General features: G+C 32.5%; 1 protein-coding gene across 1 annotated transcript in view; it reads right to left on the bottom strand.

Annotated features, from left to right (window-relative positions):
* Nucleotides 1-7,574: 7,574 nt before the first annotated feature.
* Nucleotides 7,575-21,302, bottom strand: part of LOC134692728 (TELO2-interacting protein 1 homolog) — a 45,537-nt gene continuing 31,809 nt past the window's right edge. The window contains exons 18-26 of the mRNA XM_063553232.1: nucleotides 20,645-20,746; nucleotides 18,312-18,524; nucleotides 17,486-17,591; nucleotides 16,297-16,379; nucleotides 14,181-14,296; nucleotides 13,084-13,171; nucleotides 10,941-11,027; nucleotides 8,467-8,589; nucleotides 7,575-7,666 (exon numbers count right to left, since the gene is read on the bottom strand). Coding sequence (XP_063409302.1) covers nucleotides 7,586-7,666; nucleotides 8,467-8,589; nucleotides 10,941-11,027; nucleotides 13,084-13,171; nucleotides 14,181-14,296; nucleotides 16,297-16,379; nucleotides 17,486-17,591; nucleotides 18,312-18,524; nucleotides 20,645-20,746 — 999 coding nt within the window. The 3' untranslated portion in view covers nucleotides 7,575-7,585. The remainder of the gene's footprint in view (nucleotides 7,667-8,466; nucleotides 8,590-10,940; nucleotides 11,028-13,083; nucleotides 13,172-14,180; nucleotides 14,297-16,296; nucleotides 16,380-17,485; nucleotides 17,592-18,311; nucleotides 18,525-20,644; nucleotides 20,747-21,302) is intronic.

Below are 21,302 nucleotides of genomic sequence, written 5' to 3'. Positions count from 1 at the left end.
ACAAATCCATTTATTGTAACCGTGACAAAAAAAAATCTTAAAGAAATGATAGAAAATGTCTCAATTCTCCAAACATAAAAGACTTGTAATGGAGGACTTGATCGTTATTTAAGAATTGAATGCTTCTTTTTGTAACTTTATTGGGGTGTAAAAACGTTGACCGAAGTACATTTTGTAAGAAGCGCGGATACGTTTCAATCTAAAAATGTGCGCACGGTCAACGCTTTTACAACCCTAATAATTACTTTTTTTTTTTTTTGCTTGGATCATGAAAACACGATTTACATCAAGTTTTTAATTAATTTACCTGGGCACTTTATTGTGGGACCTCGTGTCATCATGAATGATAAATTTTATTAAGGAATTAAGAAACACGGCACCCACTTATATATTGTTCCTATTGTGCTGACTAAATTATTTAATATTTATTCTACTTTATTAATGTATAAATGTTGGTAAATTCTAATTCTTTTGAGTTTTTTTTTTATATAAGTATATACTTTCGAACACAACTATAAAATTACTAACTGTTGACGTTTTGTATAATAAAGAGTAAAAACACAAAAATACTGAACTCCGAGGAAAATTTAAAAAGGAAAATCAAAAATCAAAAGGCAAAATCAACTTAGTCCAAACACATCAAACGAATGGACAACAACTGTCATATTCCTGACTTGGTACAGGCATTTTCTAATGTAACAAAATGGTGGATTGAACCTGGTTTTATAGCTAGCTAAACCTCTCATTTGTATGACAGTCGTATCAAATTCCATTGCATTGTCAACGATGTATGCACAAAACAAACATACTCAAAGAGTACAAATGTCAAAAATAGGGTTACAGCAGTCAATATTGTAATATCATCTTAATATCACTATAAAAACAACGAATGTAACGAAGAAGCACAAAAAGACATACAACAAATGTAACATACTCATTTTGCTTCTCTTAGACCATTTAATTTATCTATATAAAGTATACCCGTAAAGGATAGAAGGTTTTCATTGCTGTTGTAAAATTGCACGTTTGAAATTCGCACAGGTAGACATAAAAATAATTTTGTCGTTCAAAGTATGAGGGCATACATACATGCATCACTATATAAACAACAAATGTAACGAAGAAGCACAAAAAGGCATACATCAAATTTAACATACTCATTTTGCTTTTCTTATATCACTTAATTTATCTATATAATTTGATCCTGTTAACTGCATGTTTCACAAATATTCTAAACTATACAAGTATCATTATTTGAAATCTAATTAAAATATAGATTTCGTTATGCTTATAAGTCATAGACTAAGTGAGTTATGATAAATCTGAATTTTAATCAGATTTAATTTCAGTATTGTTAAATCCTTACTTAAATTTTTTTTTTTAATTAAATAGTCTGAGATAAACATAAATCACCATTTTTTTATGTTTACTAATTCTACTTATTGAATTTTTTGAACAAATTAACTATATATTATCTTTGTTATTTTCTGAACTATCTATATCGTTATTGCACCTTAAGGGTTGACAGGATATAGTTGTACTGTTGCAGGACTTCTTCCGCCCTCAGTTTACTGGTTGCTTCACGATGAAGGTCCGTTTGGCTATGCGGCAACCACCATCGGCGGGAATGGTTAAAGATCCTTGTAACAACTCACGAATGGTCCGTAGATGACCTGTAGCACGGCAAACATTCTACCCCTATACCAAAAACGTTTGCAGCGGTAGTGTTGATTTCTCATCCTGCATTCTAGTCGACTTTCTCGTTCTGAACATGTATGGAGCATTTCTCGTTCTGAACATGAGGTTTTTGATTATGTGATTACTTGGCCGTTTTTTTAATGATTATTTGATTATTAAGCCAAATATTTCATGATTATTTGATTACCTAGGACTGTATTTTTAGTTTATGATTATTTGATTACTAAAGATAAGCAAATATTTAATGATTATGTGATTATATTGGCAAAAAAATGGTGATTATGTGATTACTAGGACCCCCCCCCCCCCCATGAGGGGCCTCGAACATGTATGGAGCATTTCTCGTTCTGAACATGTATGGAGCATTTCTCGTTCTGAACATGTATGGAGCATTCCTCGTTCTGAACATGTATGGAGCATTTCTCGTTCTGAACATGTATGGAGCATTTCTCGTTCTGAACATGTATGGAGCATTTTTCGCTAGATAGTATGAAAACAACAATCTATCAAATATTGTAACTGTACAAAATCGATTAAAACATTAGTTACATTCACAAGTGCATGAAGCAATGATAGAATATTTTTTTCATTTTTCTAAGCTTAAGCTTTATTTCATGATCAATTTTTTTTTAAATTTAACCACAGAGTGAATGCGTTGTTTCCATGCAGTAAACCTAAGTCCATTTAAAAGTATAATACGGAAAAAATGGATTTATTTTTTTACAAAATTTACTTCTGGATACTATCTTATGATCATAACTTGTGACAAGCTTCTGTCCAAGTTTGGTAGAAATCCAGTATAGTTTAAGAAAGGTATTAAATTTTCAAAAACTTTAACCACAGAGTGAATATTTGTGGACACCACAACCACCGACGACGACAGAATATAGGATCGCTTAGTCTCGCTTTTTCGACTAAAGTCGAAGGCTCGACAAAAATCACCCCTATATATGGTGTATGGTGTGATTGCAAGGTGTTCATGTCCAATTATCAGGTTTCAACTGACCATCACCCTTACCTCATGGTTCATTCAATAGTGTTTCATAGTTTTGTCATTGAATCAGATGTCATCAATAGAAATTGGTCAACTGTACTTTGTGTACAGAATGATTATAGGATGTAAATGTCTGTGTAGCCTTGACCTCAAAGTCATGGTTCATTGGTTAATTTTAAGTTTAAATGAGTTTGCCTGTTCATCAGACATTATTATCAATAGTTCAACTATATTTTTATGTATGTAATGATTGTAAGGTGTACAAGTCTGTTTTTCCTCATTAATTTTTATTTAATTAAGAGCAGAATAAAGATTTTTCGCGTTTTTCCTCATTAATTTTTATTTAATTAAGAGCAGAATAAAGATTTTTCGCATGAACTCTCATGTTAAATCATCTGTAGAAAAGTTATAATTGAATTGATCAACTGCAATAAAGTTTGCTCAAACATGCTATGGTTTATATTGGGAAACATGTGATAATCCTCAAGTTCTAGCATGTTTCATGAAATTTCCAAATCAGACTTTTGTATAGAATCTTTTATTATGTAATCCATCTCATGTTCAAAAACTTTGGACCCATTATATCACCATAACAAAAACTTCATGATTTTCTAAATATAATTGTGTAATGTGACGCAGCTTTGCATGATACAAAGGTCAAAGTTCACTAAAAAAATCTAGAGATAATTCTGTTCATCTTAGTTGCTATAAAATATTATGCAATAAAATGCACAAAGTTGTTTACGTAAAATAGTTCCACGTTATTGCTTTACTAATGAAAACACATAATTTGGGGATTTAAAGAAATATTCCATCAATAATTTATTTCCAATTAAAGCAAACTGGGTCAGACACATGACAAAATTATGCAACAGGACATAAAATAAACTTACACAAGTTTACGACATGCACATAGAAAAAGCTAAGGGTTGAAAGAAAACATAAATGCATAATAAATTTAAAAAAATTTTTTTTTATTACTACACTGAACATTTTACATTTCTTGATTGTGATGGTTCATTCTTCATGGACTGTTTCCAAAACTTTACATCCTTCATCAAGCTGTTAAATTTATATTACCAATTAGGTATTATGACAACTGCTTTTTGTATGTTATGATTTGAAGATCAGCATAGAAATCATGTTTTAGTGCAAGAAAAACAATACAAATGTTTTAAGTCCATATTTGTTAGCCATTTTCACATGTCTGTTGTTTTATGCTTATGCATTCGATTGCAAAATTGTTCTTTTTCCCACTCTTTTTTTGCTGTGGCATTAATTGGTTGTTGTTTATATCATATAAATCCTTCAGTACATCTTTGTTAACTTTTTTTTGAAGATCTCTTCTAGCTGATCATTTTGCTGTTTACAGTTTCTCTGGACTTTTGTAAATCAGTTCTATATATAGATAAAGGAAGATGTGGTATGAGTGTCAATGAGACAACTCTCCATCCAAATAACAATTTATAAAAGTAAACCATTATAGGTCAAGGTATGGCCTTCACCACAGAGCCTTAGCTAACACCGAAAATACATTGATTTTTAAAAAAAAAATTATATCATCATTTAAAGGGCAATACTTCCTTTAAGGCATAGTCTGATAGTTTTAGTGTGAATCTCAACATTCTGAATATTTCCTCCCTGTTAGATATTCCAAAGTGGTTTTCAAAATGGGACACACACAAAAAGGCTTTTTAACCATATGTTGTATTTTTAACCATGTAGTCCATGTTAGATGGAAGGCAGAATCATGGACATCTTTGTTTAACTAGATACCTCAATGTTGTTTGTGGCCAAATTTAGTTCAAATTGGTCCAGTTGTTTCAAAAAAGATATTTGGACATGACAACAAAGAGTAACAGATATCAAGTGATGAAAAAGCTGACTATACCCTGTTAACATGCAGTGACAAATAAAATGAAATTGAGAATGGAAATGGGGAATGTGTCAAAGAGACAACAACCTGACCATAGAAAAAACAACAGCAGAAGGTCACCAACAGGTCTTCAATGTAGCGAGAAATTCCCGCACCCAGAGGGGTCCTACTAGTACTCATGACCAGACCATGATTTAAAGCACAACATGAAAATGAACCCAGCTGTGTACTAGATCATCACTCTGAGCCTATTTTTTGTAAGTGTTCAACTGTTGGTTCACAAGGAAAGTCAGAAGGAAGACATTTCACCCTACCAAAATACACTTAAAATCTGCCAATCTAAAAACATGTTTAATCAAAGAGCTGAAAGCTCTGAAGAAAAAAGACGCCACTATCTCTAATATTGGGATAGTTTTTATGCAAGTCTTGATTTTCACATACCGTAATTAGTTTAGCAATGCAACATGTATCATAAGCATATAAGTGATATTCGTATGTGTGTGTGTGTGTGAAGTGAAGGTGACAACTGGCTGGTTTTTTAAGACAAATGAATAGGTCAAGACTACCTAAATTGTACAAATAAATACCGTAGAAAGGCTTGTATATTTCTCACTGGTACATAGTCTGAATCCGGGTCCGTTCGCTTCCATTCCATTTGCGCCCACTCATGTTCACCCCCTTTCACTTTCACACCCTACATGTTCGCACCCAATCCTAATTGGTTTTGTGTTTAATAACTCTGTAAGCTAGTGTTTTCTTATAAGTATAATTGTTGTCATTGTCTCAAAATAAAGCGAGACAGCATCTTTTTTTTGTGTTGAATAAATCTTAATCATGTTTTGGAAAGCGTATTGTTAAAAATAATAATAATCCTTTCTAATTAAAGTGGTATTTTGTCAACGTTTTATTTTGTGTTGAATAACTCTTAATCATGTTTTGGTAATTAGTGTATTGCTATAGCTTTGTTTCATTGACTTGTTTCAAAATGAAGTGAGATTCTGACTACAAATGTATATTTTGGTTTCTATGTTTTATTGTTTTGTTGTTTCAGATCAAAGGGACCAAGCTGTTAAAAACAATTATCTTTTGTGTTTTTTCCTTTAAAATCTTCAATGTTTTACTCATACCAAGCTATAAATACATTCAGTATTTACACCAAAGCAATTTAAAACAACAACCATGATTTTCCAATTATTCAACTTGAATTTGAAATAAAATTGGGCACGAATGAGTAGAGTGCGAACGGACCTTGGGTGTGAATGTGCGAACGTGTAGGGTGCGAAAATGTATTGGGCACAAACAAACCTGATACCACATTGTCTGAACCCCCTTCTCCCACAAAATATTAAGTAAATAATCTTTTTGTTACTATTATCAAAGGTCTAATGAAACTCAGATAATTTCAAACATTTGTCAAAGAATTCTAGTCAAACCGGCACCTAGTTTAATTGGCACCTGGACAAATCAGCACCTGGTTAAAATTTGACACCTGATATAGTCAATTCGTCACCCATGTTAAATATATATTTTTTTCAGTATTTAAGCAAAAAGTGTTAAATACTAACTTTCACATTTTTGGGTGTTCATGTACATTTTGTATATATTTATTTTTCTCAACTAAATGACTTTTTTGGTGTATTTTTAATGATATATATATATATATGAGTAGTCCAAATAATTATTACGTCTGGCAAGGCTTTTTAAATTTTATTCTGGAACACCTTCCTATGACCGCAAGGCTATGTTAATTTTTTTCTGGGACACCTTCCTACGAACGTCGTAGGAAGGCGTCCCAGAAAAAAAATAAAATAGCCTTGCCAGACGTCATAATTATTTGGACTAATACATAAAATATTGGATATTTTTCTGCATTATTTTAACCAGTTGAGCATTTTACAGGATTGTTGGTTTAATGCTGTTTAAACTTTACTGAAAAAAACACCTTAAATTTGCTAATTATTTGGCATGAAAGTTTGATTTATTGAAAGGGACTCATAGTTTTCCATTTTATTTTAATAATTGTTTAATTGTTAAAACAACAGCTTTGGTAAGGGCTTCGTTGTTTACCTTTATACACAACAACATATTCACTTTGGTTTCGTTGTTTACCTAAATACACAACAACATATTCACTATGTACTTGGTAACAGTAATTATTTAATTGAATAGAAAATATTATAATAAATATTATTGAGAGCCCAATTGACGTCAAATGTGCCGATTTGACTAGATGCCAATTTAACCAGGTGCCGACTTGACTTGTACGTTTCAATTCCTCTGCGATTGTTTGCGGTATTTTCTTGAGAAAATCTATTTTCCATCATCAAAGAGAAGAAGAAACTGCTTTAAAATGATTCTGGAACGCTTCATGATTGTTAAAATAAGTTTAATTCACTCAAAAAACAATTTAAAAACTTTCGATGTTTAAACAGGAAGTTTCAAAAGCATGTGTAAAAGAAGAAATTAACCGGTGAGAGTGGAAATCCGTACATGACAGATATCACTATTGTACGACTTTGAAAGTAAAACAGTTCAATCCTTTTTTAAAACAGTCTTTAATATACCTATCACATTAATGTTTGAAGGGTCTTAAGCTTATTCAAACCATATAAGTCGGTATGAAACACCAAAACCAGAATGAAAATAACAGATTACGTTTTGTAGTTTACAAATTCTAAACTGGTTCCTGTCAAACTACAACACTTTGTTCGAGTGTAGTGGAATACAAGCAGAAACCAGTTAGTTTGTAAAATAGTAAATATGAAACAGAGTGTAAACTGGTTCCTGGCTGATTACTACACAATGATCATGCATAATGATAACACAAACAGATTCCAGTTTGTATGGAAAATAGTAAATACGAAACCAAGCGCGGTAGGCAGAGAAATGTAATGAAGTTCAGGTCGGCAGTAATGGAACAATGACTGCGTCATTTTCCAAAAAGGACCAACAAAATTTAGGGATCATCCCTACAACTCAATGACTAGAAAAAGAAAGCAAATCAAATTCATAAAATATTATGTATTATCATATAAAGTAACAAATACAATCTTAACGTTGTCAGTGTACTCATTCCGGGACAGTGGTTGTGTCATAAACTGAAACAAAAAAACAGAAAGTCATCATAAGAAAGAAAGTCATTATAAGAAACCAAGTCAATAAATTCAATTCAAAAATTAAGAATGCAAGAATGCAGGCAGCTTTAATCTATCAACTACAAAAATAATTGAGTTAACTGTTCTCTCCATTAAAATTTAATATTTTCAATTAGCTTTATTTAATTTCATGAATAATCAATAATGCGGTTTGGAAAACAAAATTGTTCAGGGACTACTTTATATTGGAAATCAAAATGTCAGACATATTTATCGTATTGCATGACCCAATATAAAAATTCTATCAAACTGTGAAAAAATGTTACCCTTGGGAATAAAGAAATGTAACCTTGTAAGAGAGGTTCAAATAGTTCTACAGGGGGACAAGAATAGGGTGATCAGACAACACAGAGGGTGGTAAAGGGGGGGACAGGGGCTTGCAAGGAAAAAACGTGATATAAGACATAATTTCATGCTGAATGTGAAATGATTTCTGTCATTAACATTGCACGAAAGATAAAGATTGTGATGTGAACCTTTTGTGACTGAGTCACTGTCTTCTTGTATATAAAAATCTCTATTTCACCTGACTTTCCCAGATTTAGTATACACATTTATGATATAATTGGTTTACGGCTTTTAAAATAATATTTCTTGACAATACCTGCCAAGTGTTTGAGTTTTATTTGAAAAATACAGAGCATGCAAGATAAGCATTTGTGAGGAAGAAGAGTGAAATTTACCTTATTTTGTGGGGAAGATGAAATTTACCTTATTCTGTGAGGAATATGAATGAGACTCACCTTAACATTTTTCAGACATGGACTTGGAGGGATGTATTCTACAGGACAGGCCATATCACACAACAGTAACCACAATCTGTCAGGCTCTAGGTTATAGAACGTACTACACAGGGATATAGAAACCTGTAAAAATACCAAGCAAATAATGTCTGAATTGAGAACATGCATTATTGGGCAAGCACCATACCACTCATAGGTCAAAGTATCTTAAAACATTAAGTAGGAGTCTTGACACATAAAGTTGAGGCAATGCAATAAGAACACTAGTGATGAAAGAAAACTGTGCCCGAAAATTTTGGGTAAATGATATTTTGCTGGAGTTTCTGTCAATACTAAAGGTTGCATTTCTGTAAATATAGACAAAGCAATTTCCTGAAAGAACTCCTTTTACAGCTAATACTGTACCAATTTAAGTATGAATTTTCTTTTTATACTTTTTTTTATAGCTAAATCTAGGAATATTGGTTCAAATCTTTAATGAGTATTGAGTGAAAAAATTACCCTCCCCCCCAAATAAAATATACTACTTGTAGAAATTTTCGTTTTAATATTTGAAATCTTGATGGAAATTAAATGCTTAAATGTCTATGTGAATATTAAACAAAGGACGCAGATGGATTCATGACAACTTTGTGTTTTGATGTTGGTAATGTGTTTGTACATCTTACTTTACTGAAAATTCTTGCTGCAAACAATTATCTTTATCTATAGTGAACTTGGCCCAGTAGTTTTAGTGGAAAATGTTAGTAAAAATTTACAAATTTTATGAAAATTGTTCAAAATTGACTATAACGGACAATTTCTCCTTAGGGGATCAATTGACCATTTTGGTCATGTTGACTTATTTCAAGGTATCACTTTGCTGTACATTTTTGCTGTTTACAGTTTATCTCTATCTATATATAATAGTATTCCAAATAATAACCAAAACAGCAAACCTTAAAATTATCAAATTATCAATTCATGGGCAGCAACCTATCAACTGGTTGTCCGATCCATCTGAAAATTTCTCAGTAGATAGATCTCCACCTGATAAACAATTTACCTCAGCCAAATTTGCTCTAAATGCTTTGGTTTTTGAGTTATAAGTCAAAAACTGCATTTTACACCTATGTTCTATTTTTAGCTGTGGCGGCCATTTTGGTTGGATTGCCAAATCATCAGACACATTTTTTAAGCTATATACCCCAAAAATGATTGTGGCCAAGTTTTGATTTATTTAGCCCAGTAGTTACGGAGAAGAAGATTTTTGTAAAAGATTACTAAGATTTACAAAAAATGGTTAAAAGTTGACTATAAAGGGCAATAACTCCTAAAGGGGTCAACTGGCCATTTTGGTCATGTTGACTTATTTGTAAATCTTACTTTGCTGAACATTATTGCTGTTTACAGTTTATTTCTATCTATTATAATATTCAAGATAGTAACCAAAAACAGCAAAATTTCCTTAAAATTACCAATTCAGGGGCAGCAACCCAACAATGGGTTGTCCGATTCATCTGAAAATTTCAGGGCAGATAGATCTTGACCTGATTAACAATTTTACCCCATGTCAGATTTGCTCTAAATGCTTTGGTTTTTGAGTTGTAAGCCAAAAATTGTTTTACCCCTATGTTCTATTTTTAGCCATGGCGGCCATCTTGGATGGTTGGCCGGGTCACTGGACACATTTTTTAAACTAGATACCCCAATGATGATTGTGGCCAAGTTTGGTGTAATTTGGCCCAGTAGTTTCAGAGGAGAAGATTTTAGTAAAAGCTAGCGATGGATGACGACGACGACGGACGACAAGTGATGAGAAAAGCTCACTTGGCCCTGTGGGCCAGGTGAGCTAAAAATGTGTTAAATGTGGTACAATTTAAGAGACATCCATAAACACCAATTATTGTCTGAAAACTAGAGCAAGAGGCTGTCAAAGCGACAGCAAACTGGAATTTATTAACATTTATTTGTGTTCTGGCATTTTTCAATATCACCAGGACCATAACTGATGAACGGGGAAAGTGAAAATCGTCAATATCAAATTTGACCTCCATTTTGTCATCAGTAGCAAGTCACCATATTAAAATTTGAAAAACTTTGGTTGAATGGTTCATGAGTAAATGCAGCAACATGACTGGAAACACAATTTTCCATCTTGCAAGAACCATTACTCCTGAACAGAAAAAGTCAAAATCATCATTTTTTAACTTGACCTCAATTTTATTGTCAGTAACAACATCTTAAAATTCTAAAAGCTTTAGTTGAACTGTTCACGAGTAAATGCAAGGCCCCAAAATTCCTAAACAGTAGGAATCATCACCCCCAAAAACCTTTTGTTTAATTAAATAGAGATCCATACACTCAAACTAAAGTTATCTCGAAACCAAATGTCTTTAGACAATGATGAAGTTGACCATGTGATAGCAAATTATTTGAGGTCATATGAATATAAGAGGTTGATGACTTGCTGGAATGACAACTGAAATGTTTACCTGTTGTAATGTATGAGGCTGTCTGGCACTGAGGTATCTTGTACAGGTACACATCATCTCTTCCAAGTCATTACCACTAACCGTTAACTGTAAAATATAAAATCGAAGTTTAAAATAGTTAAATGTAGGTAATGTACCATATGAAAATTGCCTAAAAAAACTGAAGATGATTAACTGCAGTTATTGACAGAGGTATGACATTGTTGAACTGCCAATGGAAAACAATGGCTCAAACGAAATTTCAATCCTAGTATGGTATCTATGATGAGTTTATTTATGCTAGTCAAGCTTCAAATCAAAGATTCCCCCCCCCCCCCCCCCCCAACCCCAGTTTTTGGTGGGGTTTCATGTTGCTTCTAGCTTTTTATGTTTTGTCTTGTGTACTTCTTTTTGTCTGTATGTCTTTTTTATTTTCTAGCCATGGCATTGTCAGTTTATTTTCTAGCCATTGCGTTGTCAGTTTATTTTCTAGCCATGCTGTTGTCAGTTTATTTTCAAGCCATGGCGTTGTCAGTTTATTTTTAAGCCATGCCGTTGTCAGTTTATTTTCTAGCCATGCTGTTGTCAGTTTATTTTCTGGCCATGGCATTATCAGTTTATTTTCTAGCCATGGCGTTGTCAGTTTATTTTCTAGCCATGGCATTGTCAGTTTATTTTCTAGCCATGTCATTGTCAGTTTATTTTCTAGCCATGGCATTGTCAGTTTATTTTCTATCCATGCCGTTGTCAGTTTATTTTCTAGCCATGCCGTTGTCAGCTTATTTTCTAGCCATGCCATTGTCAGTTTATTTTCTAGCCATGCCATTGTCAGTTTATTTTCTAGCCATGCCGTTGTCAGTTTATTTTCTAGCCATGGCGTTGTCAGTTTATTTTCTAGCTATGGCATTGTCAGTTTGTTTTCTAGCCATGCAGTTGTCAGTTTATTTTCTAGCCATGGCGTTGTCAGTTTATTTTCAATCTTTCAGTTTGAATGTCCCTCTGGTATGTTTTGCTCCTCTTGTATACACACAATGGTAAAAATGAAATAGTGTGAATATTTTTATATCTGCAAAATTTACTACTGTAAATTCAGAAATTATTGCGAGGTTTTTATTATTGCAAATAAAGCAAACAGAGTTGTAAACGCAATAATGAAAACTCGCATTTTGTAATATTTTAACTGAATTAAGCATGCTTTTTCTCAAAATCGTAAAAATTAAAATTGCATTTAAGTTTTAAATGACAAAATAGCAATAATAAATGAACGAATAACATCTGAATTTACAGTATTTTTGTGCTGGATTTTGTAATATCTCAATAACTAATCTCACATTAGTGTACATGGTTCAACAAATGCCAGCAAATTTTTTTTAATTTTCAGTGAAGTAGTGTGTGAAGATAGACAGCGTACAAATAACTCATAGCTGAAAGGGTGATAGAGAATTTTGTTACCCTGAGAAAACATTGTCAACTGAGGCAAAGAAAAAATTGACAATATTTTTCATGGGATACCAATCTGTTATATTTCCCTATCAGCTATGTGTTATTTAACTTATTATACTGAATGTTCCATCATTATGGACCGTTACTATTATATATATTCTTTAAATTCAAAACTTTGATGTTACAAATATAAGATATTAGAAAACAACAGAAAAAGCCAGATACATTGTTTTGGTTTGGTTTTTTTTGACATTCTATGAAAAAGCTTTGAGGCCGAAGTTTGAAGTTTTTGTCTTTAATTTATTGATGTAAATTCAATTCTTTGTCCTTTAAATTATTAGTTTTTGATTGGTCTAAACAAAAGTCTGACATATAAAACTTTTCTCCTGCTGAGCCATGGGATAGAGTAAATAATCTCCCTCTTTAAGCCAATCAAAACCAGACATTTTGATATTGAGTATTATAATCTAAATTATCTCACCTTATCACAGATTACACCAATATTGGTCAGCCATGGGATAGAGTAAATTATCTCCCTCATTTAAGCCAATCAAATCCAGACATTTTAATATCGAGTATTATAATCTAAATTATCTCACCTTATCACAGATTACACCAATATTGGTCAGCCATGGGATAGAGTAAATTATCTCCCTCATTTAAGCTATTAAATCAAATCCAGACATTTTAATATCGAGTATTATAATCTAAATTATCTCACCTTATCACAGATTACACCAATATTGGTCAGTATGGAATGCTGTAGTTTGTATGCTACTGTATGAAGATAGGCTTTCCCTGTCTGGACACTAGAATAAAGAAATATATCGTTTATAGAAGACACTGCAATTTACAAATATCGTTTATAGAAGGCACTACAATAAAGAAATGCTGTTTATAGAAGACATGACAATTAAGAAATATTGTTTATAGAAGCACTACAATAAAGAAATATTGTTTATAGAATAATTATCCTATAAAATATCTGCTCTAGCCTGCATCATGACAACACTGGTATAATTGTATGATGATTATTGAATTGACAAAAGAAATAAAAGTGTGAGTTTGTAGTGTTAAGCATACTCCATACTCATTATTCAAAGTAATCCAGTGTACCACATCTTCTTTTTTATATAGTATAACAAAAACCTTTGAATAACATTTAATTGTTCTTGTACATCTATACATAAAAGAGAGCACTGGTGTAGTGGTAAGAGCATCAGACTATATCTACTACCACAAAGCTTCCTGGTTCAATCCCTGATAAAAGGAAAAAAATTCAGGAACTAAATTTTCAGCTCTCCCTGACACTATTTGCATGTATGGTCTTGAGAAACAATGATAGTTCCGTGAAAAGGGACAATATATGGCTTGTGTGAAGAGAAACATATCTCTTGTTTCTTAATCCACTATAAATAAATATACTTAAACTAAAGGTTCTGAGAAAAAGATAAAATAAATTCTATCTATGAAATAAACATCATTAAACATGGAATGACTGTAATTTTTTTCTGTCTATGAAGAAATAACATGAAAAACTGGTGCACACTGAATAACGTGCGTAGCGGGTTATTTAACAGTGTGCACCACATTTTTATGTTATATTGAATAGACAGAAAAAATATTACAGTCATTTCTTATAATTTAATTTTAAATTCCATTTTAAACCGTAGAAACCATGAAAAAATGTTGATGCGTCACGGTCACAGACTAAATTATGTCTATGGGCTCATAACAAAATAATGTCAGCCAATCAGAAGACGCGTTACATCCAAAATTAAATTATTTGCTACCGATACTTATAGAAAACAAGACTACCTTATTTGACTTTGTTTATCTAAGAAATTGATGAGCTTTGGGAAGACATCAGTCACAGTTCTTCTTTTGATAAAATCACCGGTACATTCTGACATGATAACCAATGTCTCCAGAGCCTAAAATATAATCATAATATAGATAAGCATTTAAACTGTAAAGCATAACTGCTGGTTAAAAACACTTTGAGCTGTGTCGGATAGAAATTGACCTTATGCACATGAATATCTGCCATTAATAGACTTAACTTATTTCAGGTGAAAAAAAAATCTTTATGCAAAGTCTTTAACTGATTGAGTTGATATAAGTACCTTACTATACAGACCAAAAATGATCTTTAATATCTTATTTCAATGTTCCAAAATCAATTACATATAGATTCCTACACTGCAACAAGTGTATTACGATATTTCTACACTCGAGACAGTTAAATTTTATTATTTAAAGTGTGAGGCTTGCCGAGCACTTTAAATAACTAAAATTTAACTGTCGAGAGTGGAGAAATATCGTAATACACAAGTTATAGTGTCGGAATCTGTTTCTCTAATGATTTTTATCCTTCTATTTCAAACATTTTTAGAAACTTGTGTTCTTTATATGCGACGTCATCATGCATTGTCGCCTTTTTCCATGACCTCACAATAGGAAAATTCAGAAGAAAACAAATCATTTAGACGTCATAATTAAATTTTGACTAATCATTTGCTGAGAACATTTTTTCACTAGTGAGGAGAAATATTTTTTTCACACCGGTCAGGAAATGTGAAAATAGCACAAAAATTAAAGAATTGTACATTTATACGTGCACTTACATTAGATGGATTATAAAGTTGTTTACAGGCTTATCAATCGTCATGGCGGGATTTAAAGTGCAAGATGTAAAAAATTGTCAAATAGTGAAATAGTTTTTTATCTGTCCTCCCATACATTTCTTGAAATATCATTGGTTAAAAGTAACCATGAGGAGACTATGTTTATTTTATATTGGGTAAGAAGGCATGGTTTATTTCAACAAGCAGTTAGTAGTGGTGTTACTTTCCCTAGCCTAAAAAATAAAAGATCAACTCAAGCAAGATGTTTTAAGAATTTGCATATACAGTGAAACTTCTCAAAACCGGCCGCCCAACGGACCACGGGATATATAACAAAACAGTTTTAATATCGATATATTATGTTATCAAATTAAATGTCACTCATTGACCGAGTAAGAGCTATATAGCCAGTAATGGTCGTAAAAACTATCCATTTGTTGTGTTAGTCACACACATATCATCGGTACTATACTATAATTGAGCACAAATTCTTCAAAAAGTGTATTAAAAATGTTTTAAAGTTAACATTAAAGGAATATCCCGACAATATCTAATAACAACCTATTTAAAAAGATTAAAGTGACTATAAATTTTCAAAAATTGCCTAACAAATATCTTTTTGAAATGATCAAATAAAGTAGCCAAGCTAAAACATTTAATGAAAATTAATTGTCATCCTCCTTGATTAGCGTGGGTGAAGATCATAATCTCTCAACCGATAATTTATTCGGGTATTCATTTGAAATTGACAGGTAAACAGGTAAACACTACTCAGTGACCATGCAGGTGTCTAATTGACCGGATTAACTTGTTTGTTTATACAACAGTATTATATATGGACTAATGATTACAAATTAGAAGGCCGGTTTTATGAGGTGATATTTTAGAGGGGTGGCCGGTTTTATAAGGTTACCTGAACGTTTATTTACATACACGCCGGCCGGGACTTGTTGTTTTGGCCGGTATGAAGGGAGAACCGGTATTAAGAGGGACCGGTTTAGAGAAGTTTTACTGTATACTGTAAACCAACTTATTTTCTTGAGCGATTTATTTTCGTGACTTTCGCGAGTAAAAGAAAATCGTGAATATAAATCGTCGCGAATAGGTAAAACTTGGATTATTTCTTAATTAACTTCCTAAGGTAAATTTGATAATCGCAAAAATTTAATCGCCAGGAAATGGGCTAGATAGGGCTAAACGTGAAATAAAGTATCCGCAAAAAAAAGTTGGTTTACAGTATATATATATCTATTTCAGAAAATAGGAAAATGTTATGTTAAGCATCATATAGAGTAAACTCTTCATACCCTTCTTATAACTAATTTTTCTTCATCTATAAACCTCTGTCTGTATGAAGGCCAAAGTTCATGAATTAAAGGCAACAGTTCATCTGAAAAATAAAGTAAAAGATGCTAATTTTTATAACAATAACATTATCAAAATTTTCTGGACAAGGTCCCTAATTTGAAAAGAAATATCTGTTAATAACTGGTTTATTCCTTACCGACTGCCTAAAAGGGAGCACAATTCAGTCATGCTTCACTGATTTCCAATATAATCAACCAAGTTTTTCCAACAAAAAAGACCAGTTCCCATTCTAAATCTGCCTCTTCAAAATCATGTCCCCCTCATTTACTCCTGAGATTCAAAGAACAATATTTTTTTTTAAATTTTATTTAATCTACATAACTAAAAGTAATTAATCAATTAGTCATTTCTAATTTATTTCATTCACATGTAAAATGTTGTCTGTTATCATCTTAGCTTACGTCAACTGAAGTTTGTTCTACAGTAAATTTGAAAATGGAAATGGGGAATGTGTCAAAGAGACAACAACCCTACCATAGAGCAGACAACAGCCAAAGACCACCAATGGGTCTTCATTGAGGGAGAAATTCCCGCACCTGGAGGCATCCTTCAGCTGGCCCCTAAACAAATATATACTAGTTCAGTGATAATGAACGCCTACTAATTTCCAAATTGTTCGCAAGAAACTAAAATTAAAATAATACAAGACTAACAAAGGCCAGGGGCTCCTGACTTGGGACAGGCGCAAAAATGCGGCGGGGTTAAACATGTTTATGAGATCTCAATTCTCCTGAGTTTTACACTAGTTGATAGTATTACTGATCTTTTCACTGTTGACAGTTTCCTTGTAAAAAAAAATTGGTTAGAAAGCGTTTAAAACAGATAAAAATTACTTTAAATTAGGGACAATTTCTTGTACAAGAATTGGGAAAAAGATCTCAACATCTAGAAAAATTTGAACCATCAGATTTACTTAATAAATTATGGTTTGTTTTCAATCTTCAATGAATGAGGAAAAATAGTAATTTCGTGTGTATTTGATTTCATGGTTATGTAAAATCTGCATACAAGACTAGAAGGAAATTTGTAATTCATTGAATATTTGAAATTTTGGTTTACCTATATCCATGAAATAAAAAAATGATATCCAACGCATAGCTATGAATCCACAGTATTGCTTGTACATACCAGTGTGTGAAGATAAAGCTTGACATGAATAGCCAATCATATCCAATACCAGTAATCTTAGCCGAGGACTTTTGGAGGATAATAAGTGTTTACTTCTTGTCATAATCTGTAAAATAGTTCAAGAGTTTCATTGACAAAATAAAAATACAGAGGAAATACACTGAAAATATTTGTAAAAGTTCAATTTATCAAGAAAAAATTCTATTGCCCTTCCTTTCTCATAATTATAAAATAATTGTAAGGAGATGTGGCATGATTAACAATGAGGCAACTATCTAACAGAGTATAAATGAAGCTGACTAAGGCAACTGTAGATCACCCTATCACCTTCAACAATGAGCAAAACTAATATAGTAAAGTCCCCAATGCCCTTCCTTCATCATGATAATAAAATAAGGAGATGTGGCTAGATTGGCAATGAAGCAGATTAAGGCAACTCATTGTTGCCTCAGGGCCATTACAACTTTCCTTTGCCATTATTAATACCTTGGGCATGTTACAGGACCAATATGAAAAAGTCAATACATTAATTCTAGAGTAATGTCATAGACATGGTCACCTTTATCTGTGATGTTAAATTATTAGCAAATTCAGACGAAAACAAGCAAATTAGACATTATAATTGAATATTGATAAAAAAAGAACTGAAATCAGGAGTAGAAATACATATATTCATAAACAAAGTTCTGGACCACAAGAAAACTTCCACTCATCGAAAGTTTCCCCGTCAACTAAGTTCCAGACAACTTTAGTTAACTGTTCATAGCTGATGCATTCGTTTTGCATGCTTTAATAGAAGAGCTGTAATGACTGATACAAGTTATACCTCTTTAACAACAACTACATGTTTTGGCAGTGGAGGTTTTTTATCAGGATCTGTACTATCATCCTCTTCTTCTTCCTGACACGGCTCATCATGTGACTCATCCACTTCCTCTTCCTGTCCTTCAGATACCCTTAGTGTTTTACAATACTCTAAGAGTTCATCCATTAAGCTCACACATTGGTTATCTGTTTGGGTTTCTTCAACTTTACATTTCTGTATAAAGGGATAAATCATTATTATTATTGTTTAACAATATCTTTGGACCACTAAAAAACTCCAACAAATCAAAGTTCATTTGAGCACTGAAGGGTAAATATTGTTTCAATGTGAACTGAAAATTAAACATAATTGTATTAAGCAATAGAACAACATATTTAGACAAATTATATTTTTTTAAATTTGAGTTATCTCCCCTTGTCTATAATTACAAGATGGAGTTGGAACTTTAGTTCAAGAACTGAGAAGTAAGAAATTATATATTGAAATTCAAGTGTAAGTTGAGTTTATCTATCAGAACAGAATAGGTTCAGTTTGTACATGTGTACGTAGAAATAATGAAATTCAGATATTAAAGCCAGTGGCGTAGCCAGGTTTTAAATGATGTGGATGCCTTCGCCGAGCAGGGGAAGGCAAAACAAATTTTGAACTATTTTATGCAGTAAATTATATTTTTTTCAGACATTGTTCCTGTAAGCACATGTACTCCCCTAGAATCTGACACTGGTTAGATTTTGTTTAATTTCAAAATACTCACCAATTCATATAATTATATTTTAAACAATTTATTTTAATGTTTTCTCGAAATTCTCAAAATTGAAGGTAATTCATAATTTATTTTTTTGATGCAAAAGTTTGCCTCCAATCTAATATTTGACATTTCATAAACGGTCCCATCACAGCGGCACTTCTGTATAAAGGAACTGAAGTGATTCCCTTCCTAGCATTTCCAAAAAAACGGCCCCATCACAGGGGCACTTCGGAATATAAGAACTGAAGTGACCCCATTAATGCGTCACAGGGGACATCATCGAAATACCCAGTGTCCGTGCATCCGGTCTTGTTTGCACTCTCATGTCTACAATTCTAACCAGATTTTGATATCATCAGCAATGACAATTTCGAAAATAAGTCCAAAGCTTTGACCTTTTAAAATATAAATTATAACGGAAATCCCATTGCATTTTCTCTGAAGCTTGAAATATCCATTAAAAAAGAAGGAAAAGGAAAACCATTTATTTTCATAAGTTATTGCCCTTGTTACTTGCTTCCATAAAATATGTGCAATGCAGGGGACATAGGAACTTTGTTCTTTTATTGAAAATAAAATTATTATGTGGACCTAGATAGAAACTGGAATTTACTGATAAGCCTGGGAACGACCAAACTCTATTACAGATTTTTTTTTCACGTCGTCTTTCATGTCACAGGAAATGATATCAGGATATGGTGGTTTAGTTCTCAGTTATGTTGTTAGTCAGTTTTAAAAGCCATCGCTCCGCTAGGCTCAATTTCAAATGAAACATGGCCAATGATCTGTGCATCATCCTCTGCACTTGCCGTAGCTGACGACATATTCTTTTCCCAGAAATAGGCGAGAACACTTTTCTGCGATTTATCCATCTTGTTTTATTACATGAACTAAATCATCCTTAATAAAAGACCACGCATACTTCATCGGAAAAAATGGATGTTATCCTCATATCCTAACCCTTGTTACATAGGAATACCTCCGGCTGAGTTTAACTGCTGTGAACATATCTTTATTTATAAATATTTTCCTGTCAAAATGATGTGGATGCTTGAGCATCTGAGCATACACTGAAAGCTTGCATTTATTGTCTCAAATCACTGATTTTAGTTAGAAATTTTAGAAGAACTATTAATTTACGTTTTTTGATTAAGTTAAACCTGACAATTGATATTTTAATGTGTGGTTTTCTATGTTGTGATGTTATGCTATTGTTTCAGAAAAAAGTTTAAAAGTTTAATCCTGCTGCAAATGTTTGAACCTGTCCTAAGTCAGGAATCTGATGTACAGTAGTTGATGTTTGTTTATGCAATTTAAACGTGTTTCTTGTTTCTCGTTTTTTTTATATAGATTAAACCGTTGGTTTTCCCGTTTGAATGGTTTTACACTTTTTTTAAATTGTTATTTGGATGGAGAGTTGTCTCATTGGCACTCATACCACATCTTCCTTTATCTAATCAATGTGAAGAAAATTATAACTTTAATTAGAAATGTGAGTTTTTATCACTTCAAACCTAATACTGCCTCATTCTTCATTATAATAAAAACATCTCAGAATTTACTGTTATTGTAAAAAAAGACCTACCAGACAAGGAAACCATCTGGACACAGCCTTGACCAGTTCATTTAATACTCCCATAAATAATGCTGCTTGGTCATCGTAAAAATCATCTAAGGAAGATAACACCTACAAAATAAATCAATAAATCTGAAGTAAGAATATAACAAGAATGTGTCCAAAGTACACGGATGCCCCACTCGCACTGTCCTTTTCCATGTTCCATGGTCTTTGAAATTGGGTAATAATCTAATTTGGCATTAAAATTAGAAAGATTATACTTTAGGGAACATATGTACTAAGTTACAAGTTGATTGAACTTCAATTTTATCAAAAACTACTTTGACCAAAAACTTTAACCTGAAACTCCCACTTTCATTTTCTATGTTCAGTGGACCGTCAAATTGAGGTCAAAAGTCTAATTTGGCTTTAAAATTAGAAAGATCATATCATAAGCAACAAGTTTACTAAGTTTCCAGTTGATTGGATTTCAGCTTCATCAAAAACTACCTTCACCAAAAACTTTAACCTGAACGGACGCACAGATGGACTAATGGACGCACAGACGGACAAACAGACGCACAGATGGACTAATGGACGCACAGACGGACGAACAAACACAGACAGACGGACGAACCGAGCCACAGACCAGAAAACAAAATGCCCTTCTACTATTGTAGGTGGG

This window comes from Mytilus trossulus, chromosome 12 (genome assembly GCF_036588685.1).
Source record: "Mytilus trossulus isolate FHL-02 chromosome 12, PNRI_Mtr1.1.1.hap1, whole genome shotgun sequence".
NCBI classification, from domain to species: domain Eukaryota; kingdom Metazoa; phylum Mollusca; class Bivalvia; order Mytilida; family Mytilidae; genus Mytilus; species Mytilus trossulus.
The sequence above is the reverse complement of the archived record's forward strand: the minus strand, read 5'-3'. Positions and strand labels throughout refer to the sequence as shown.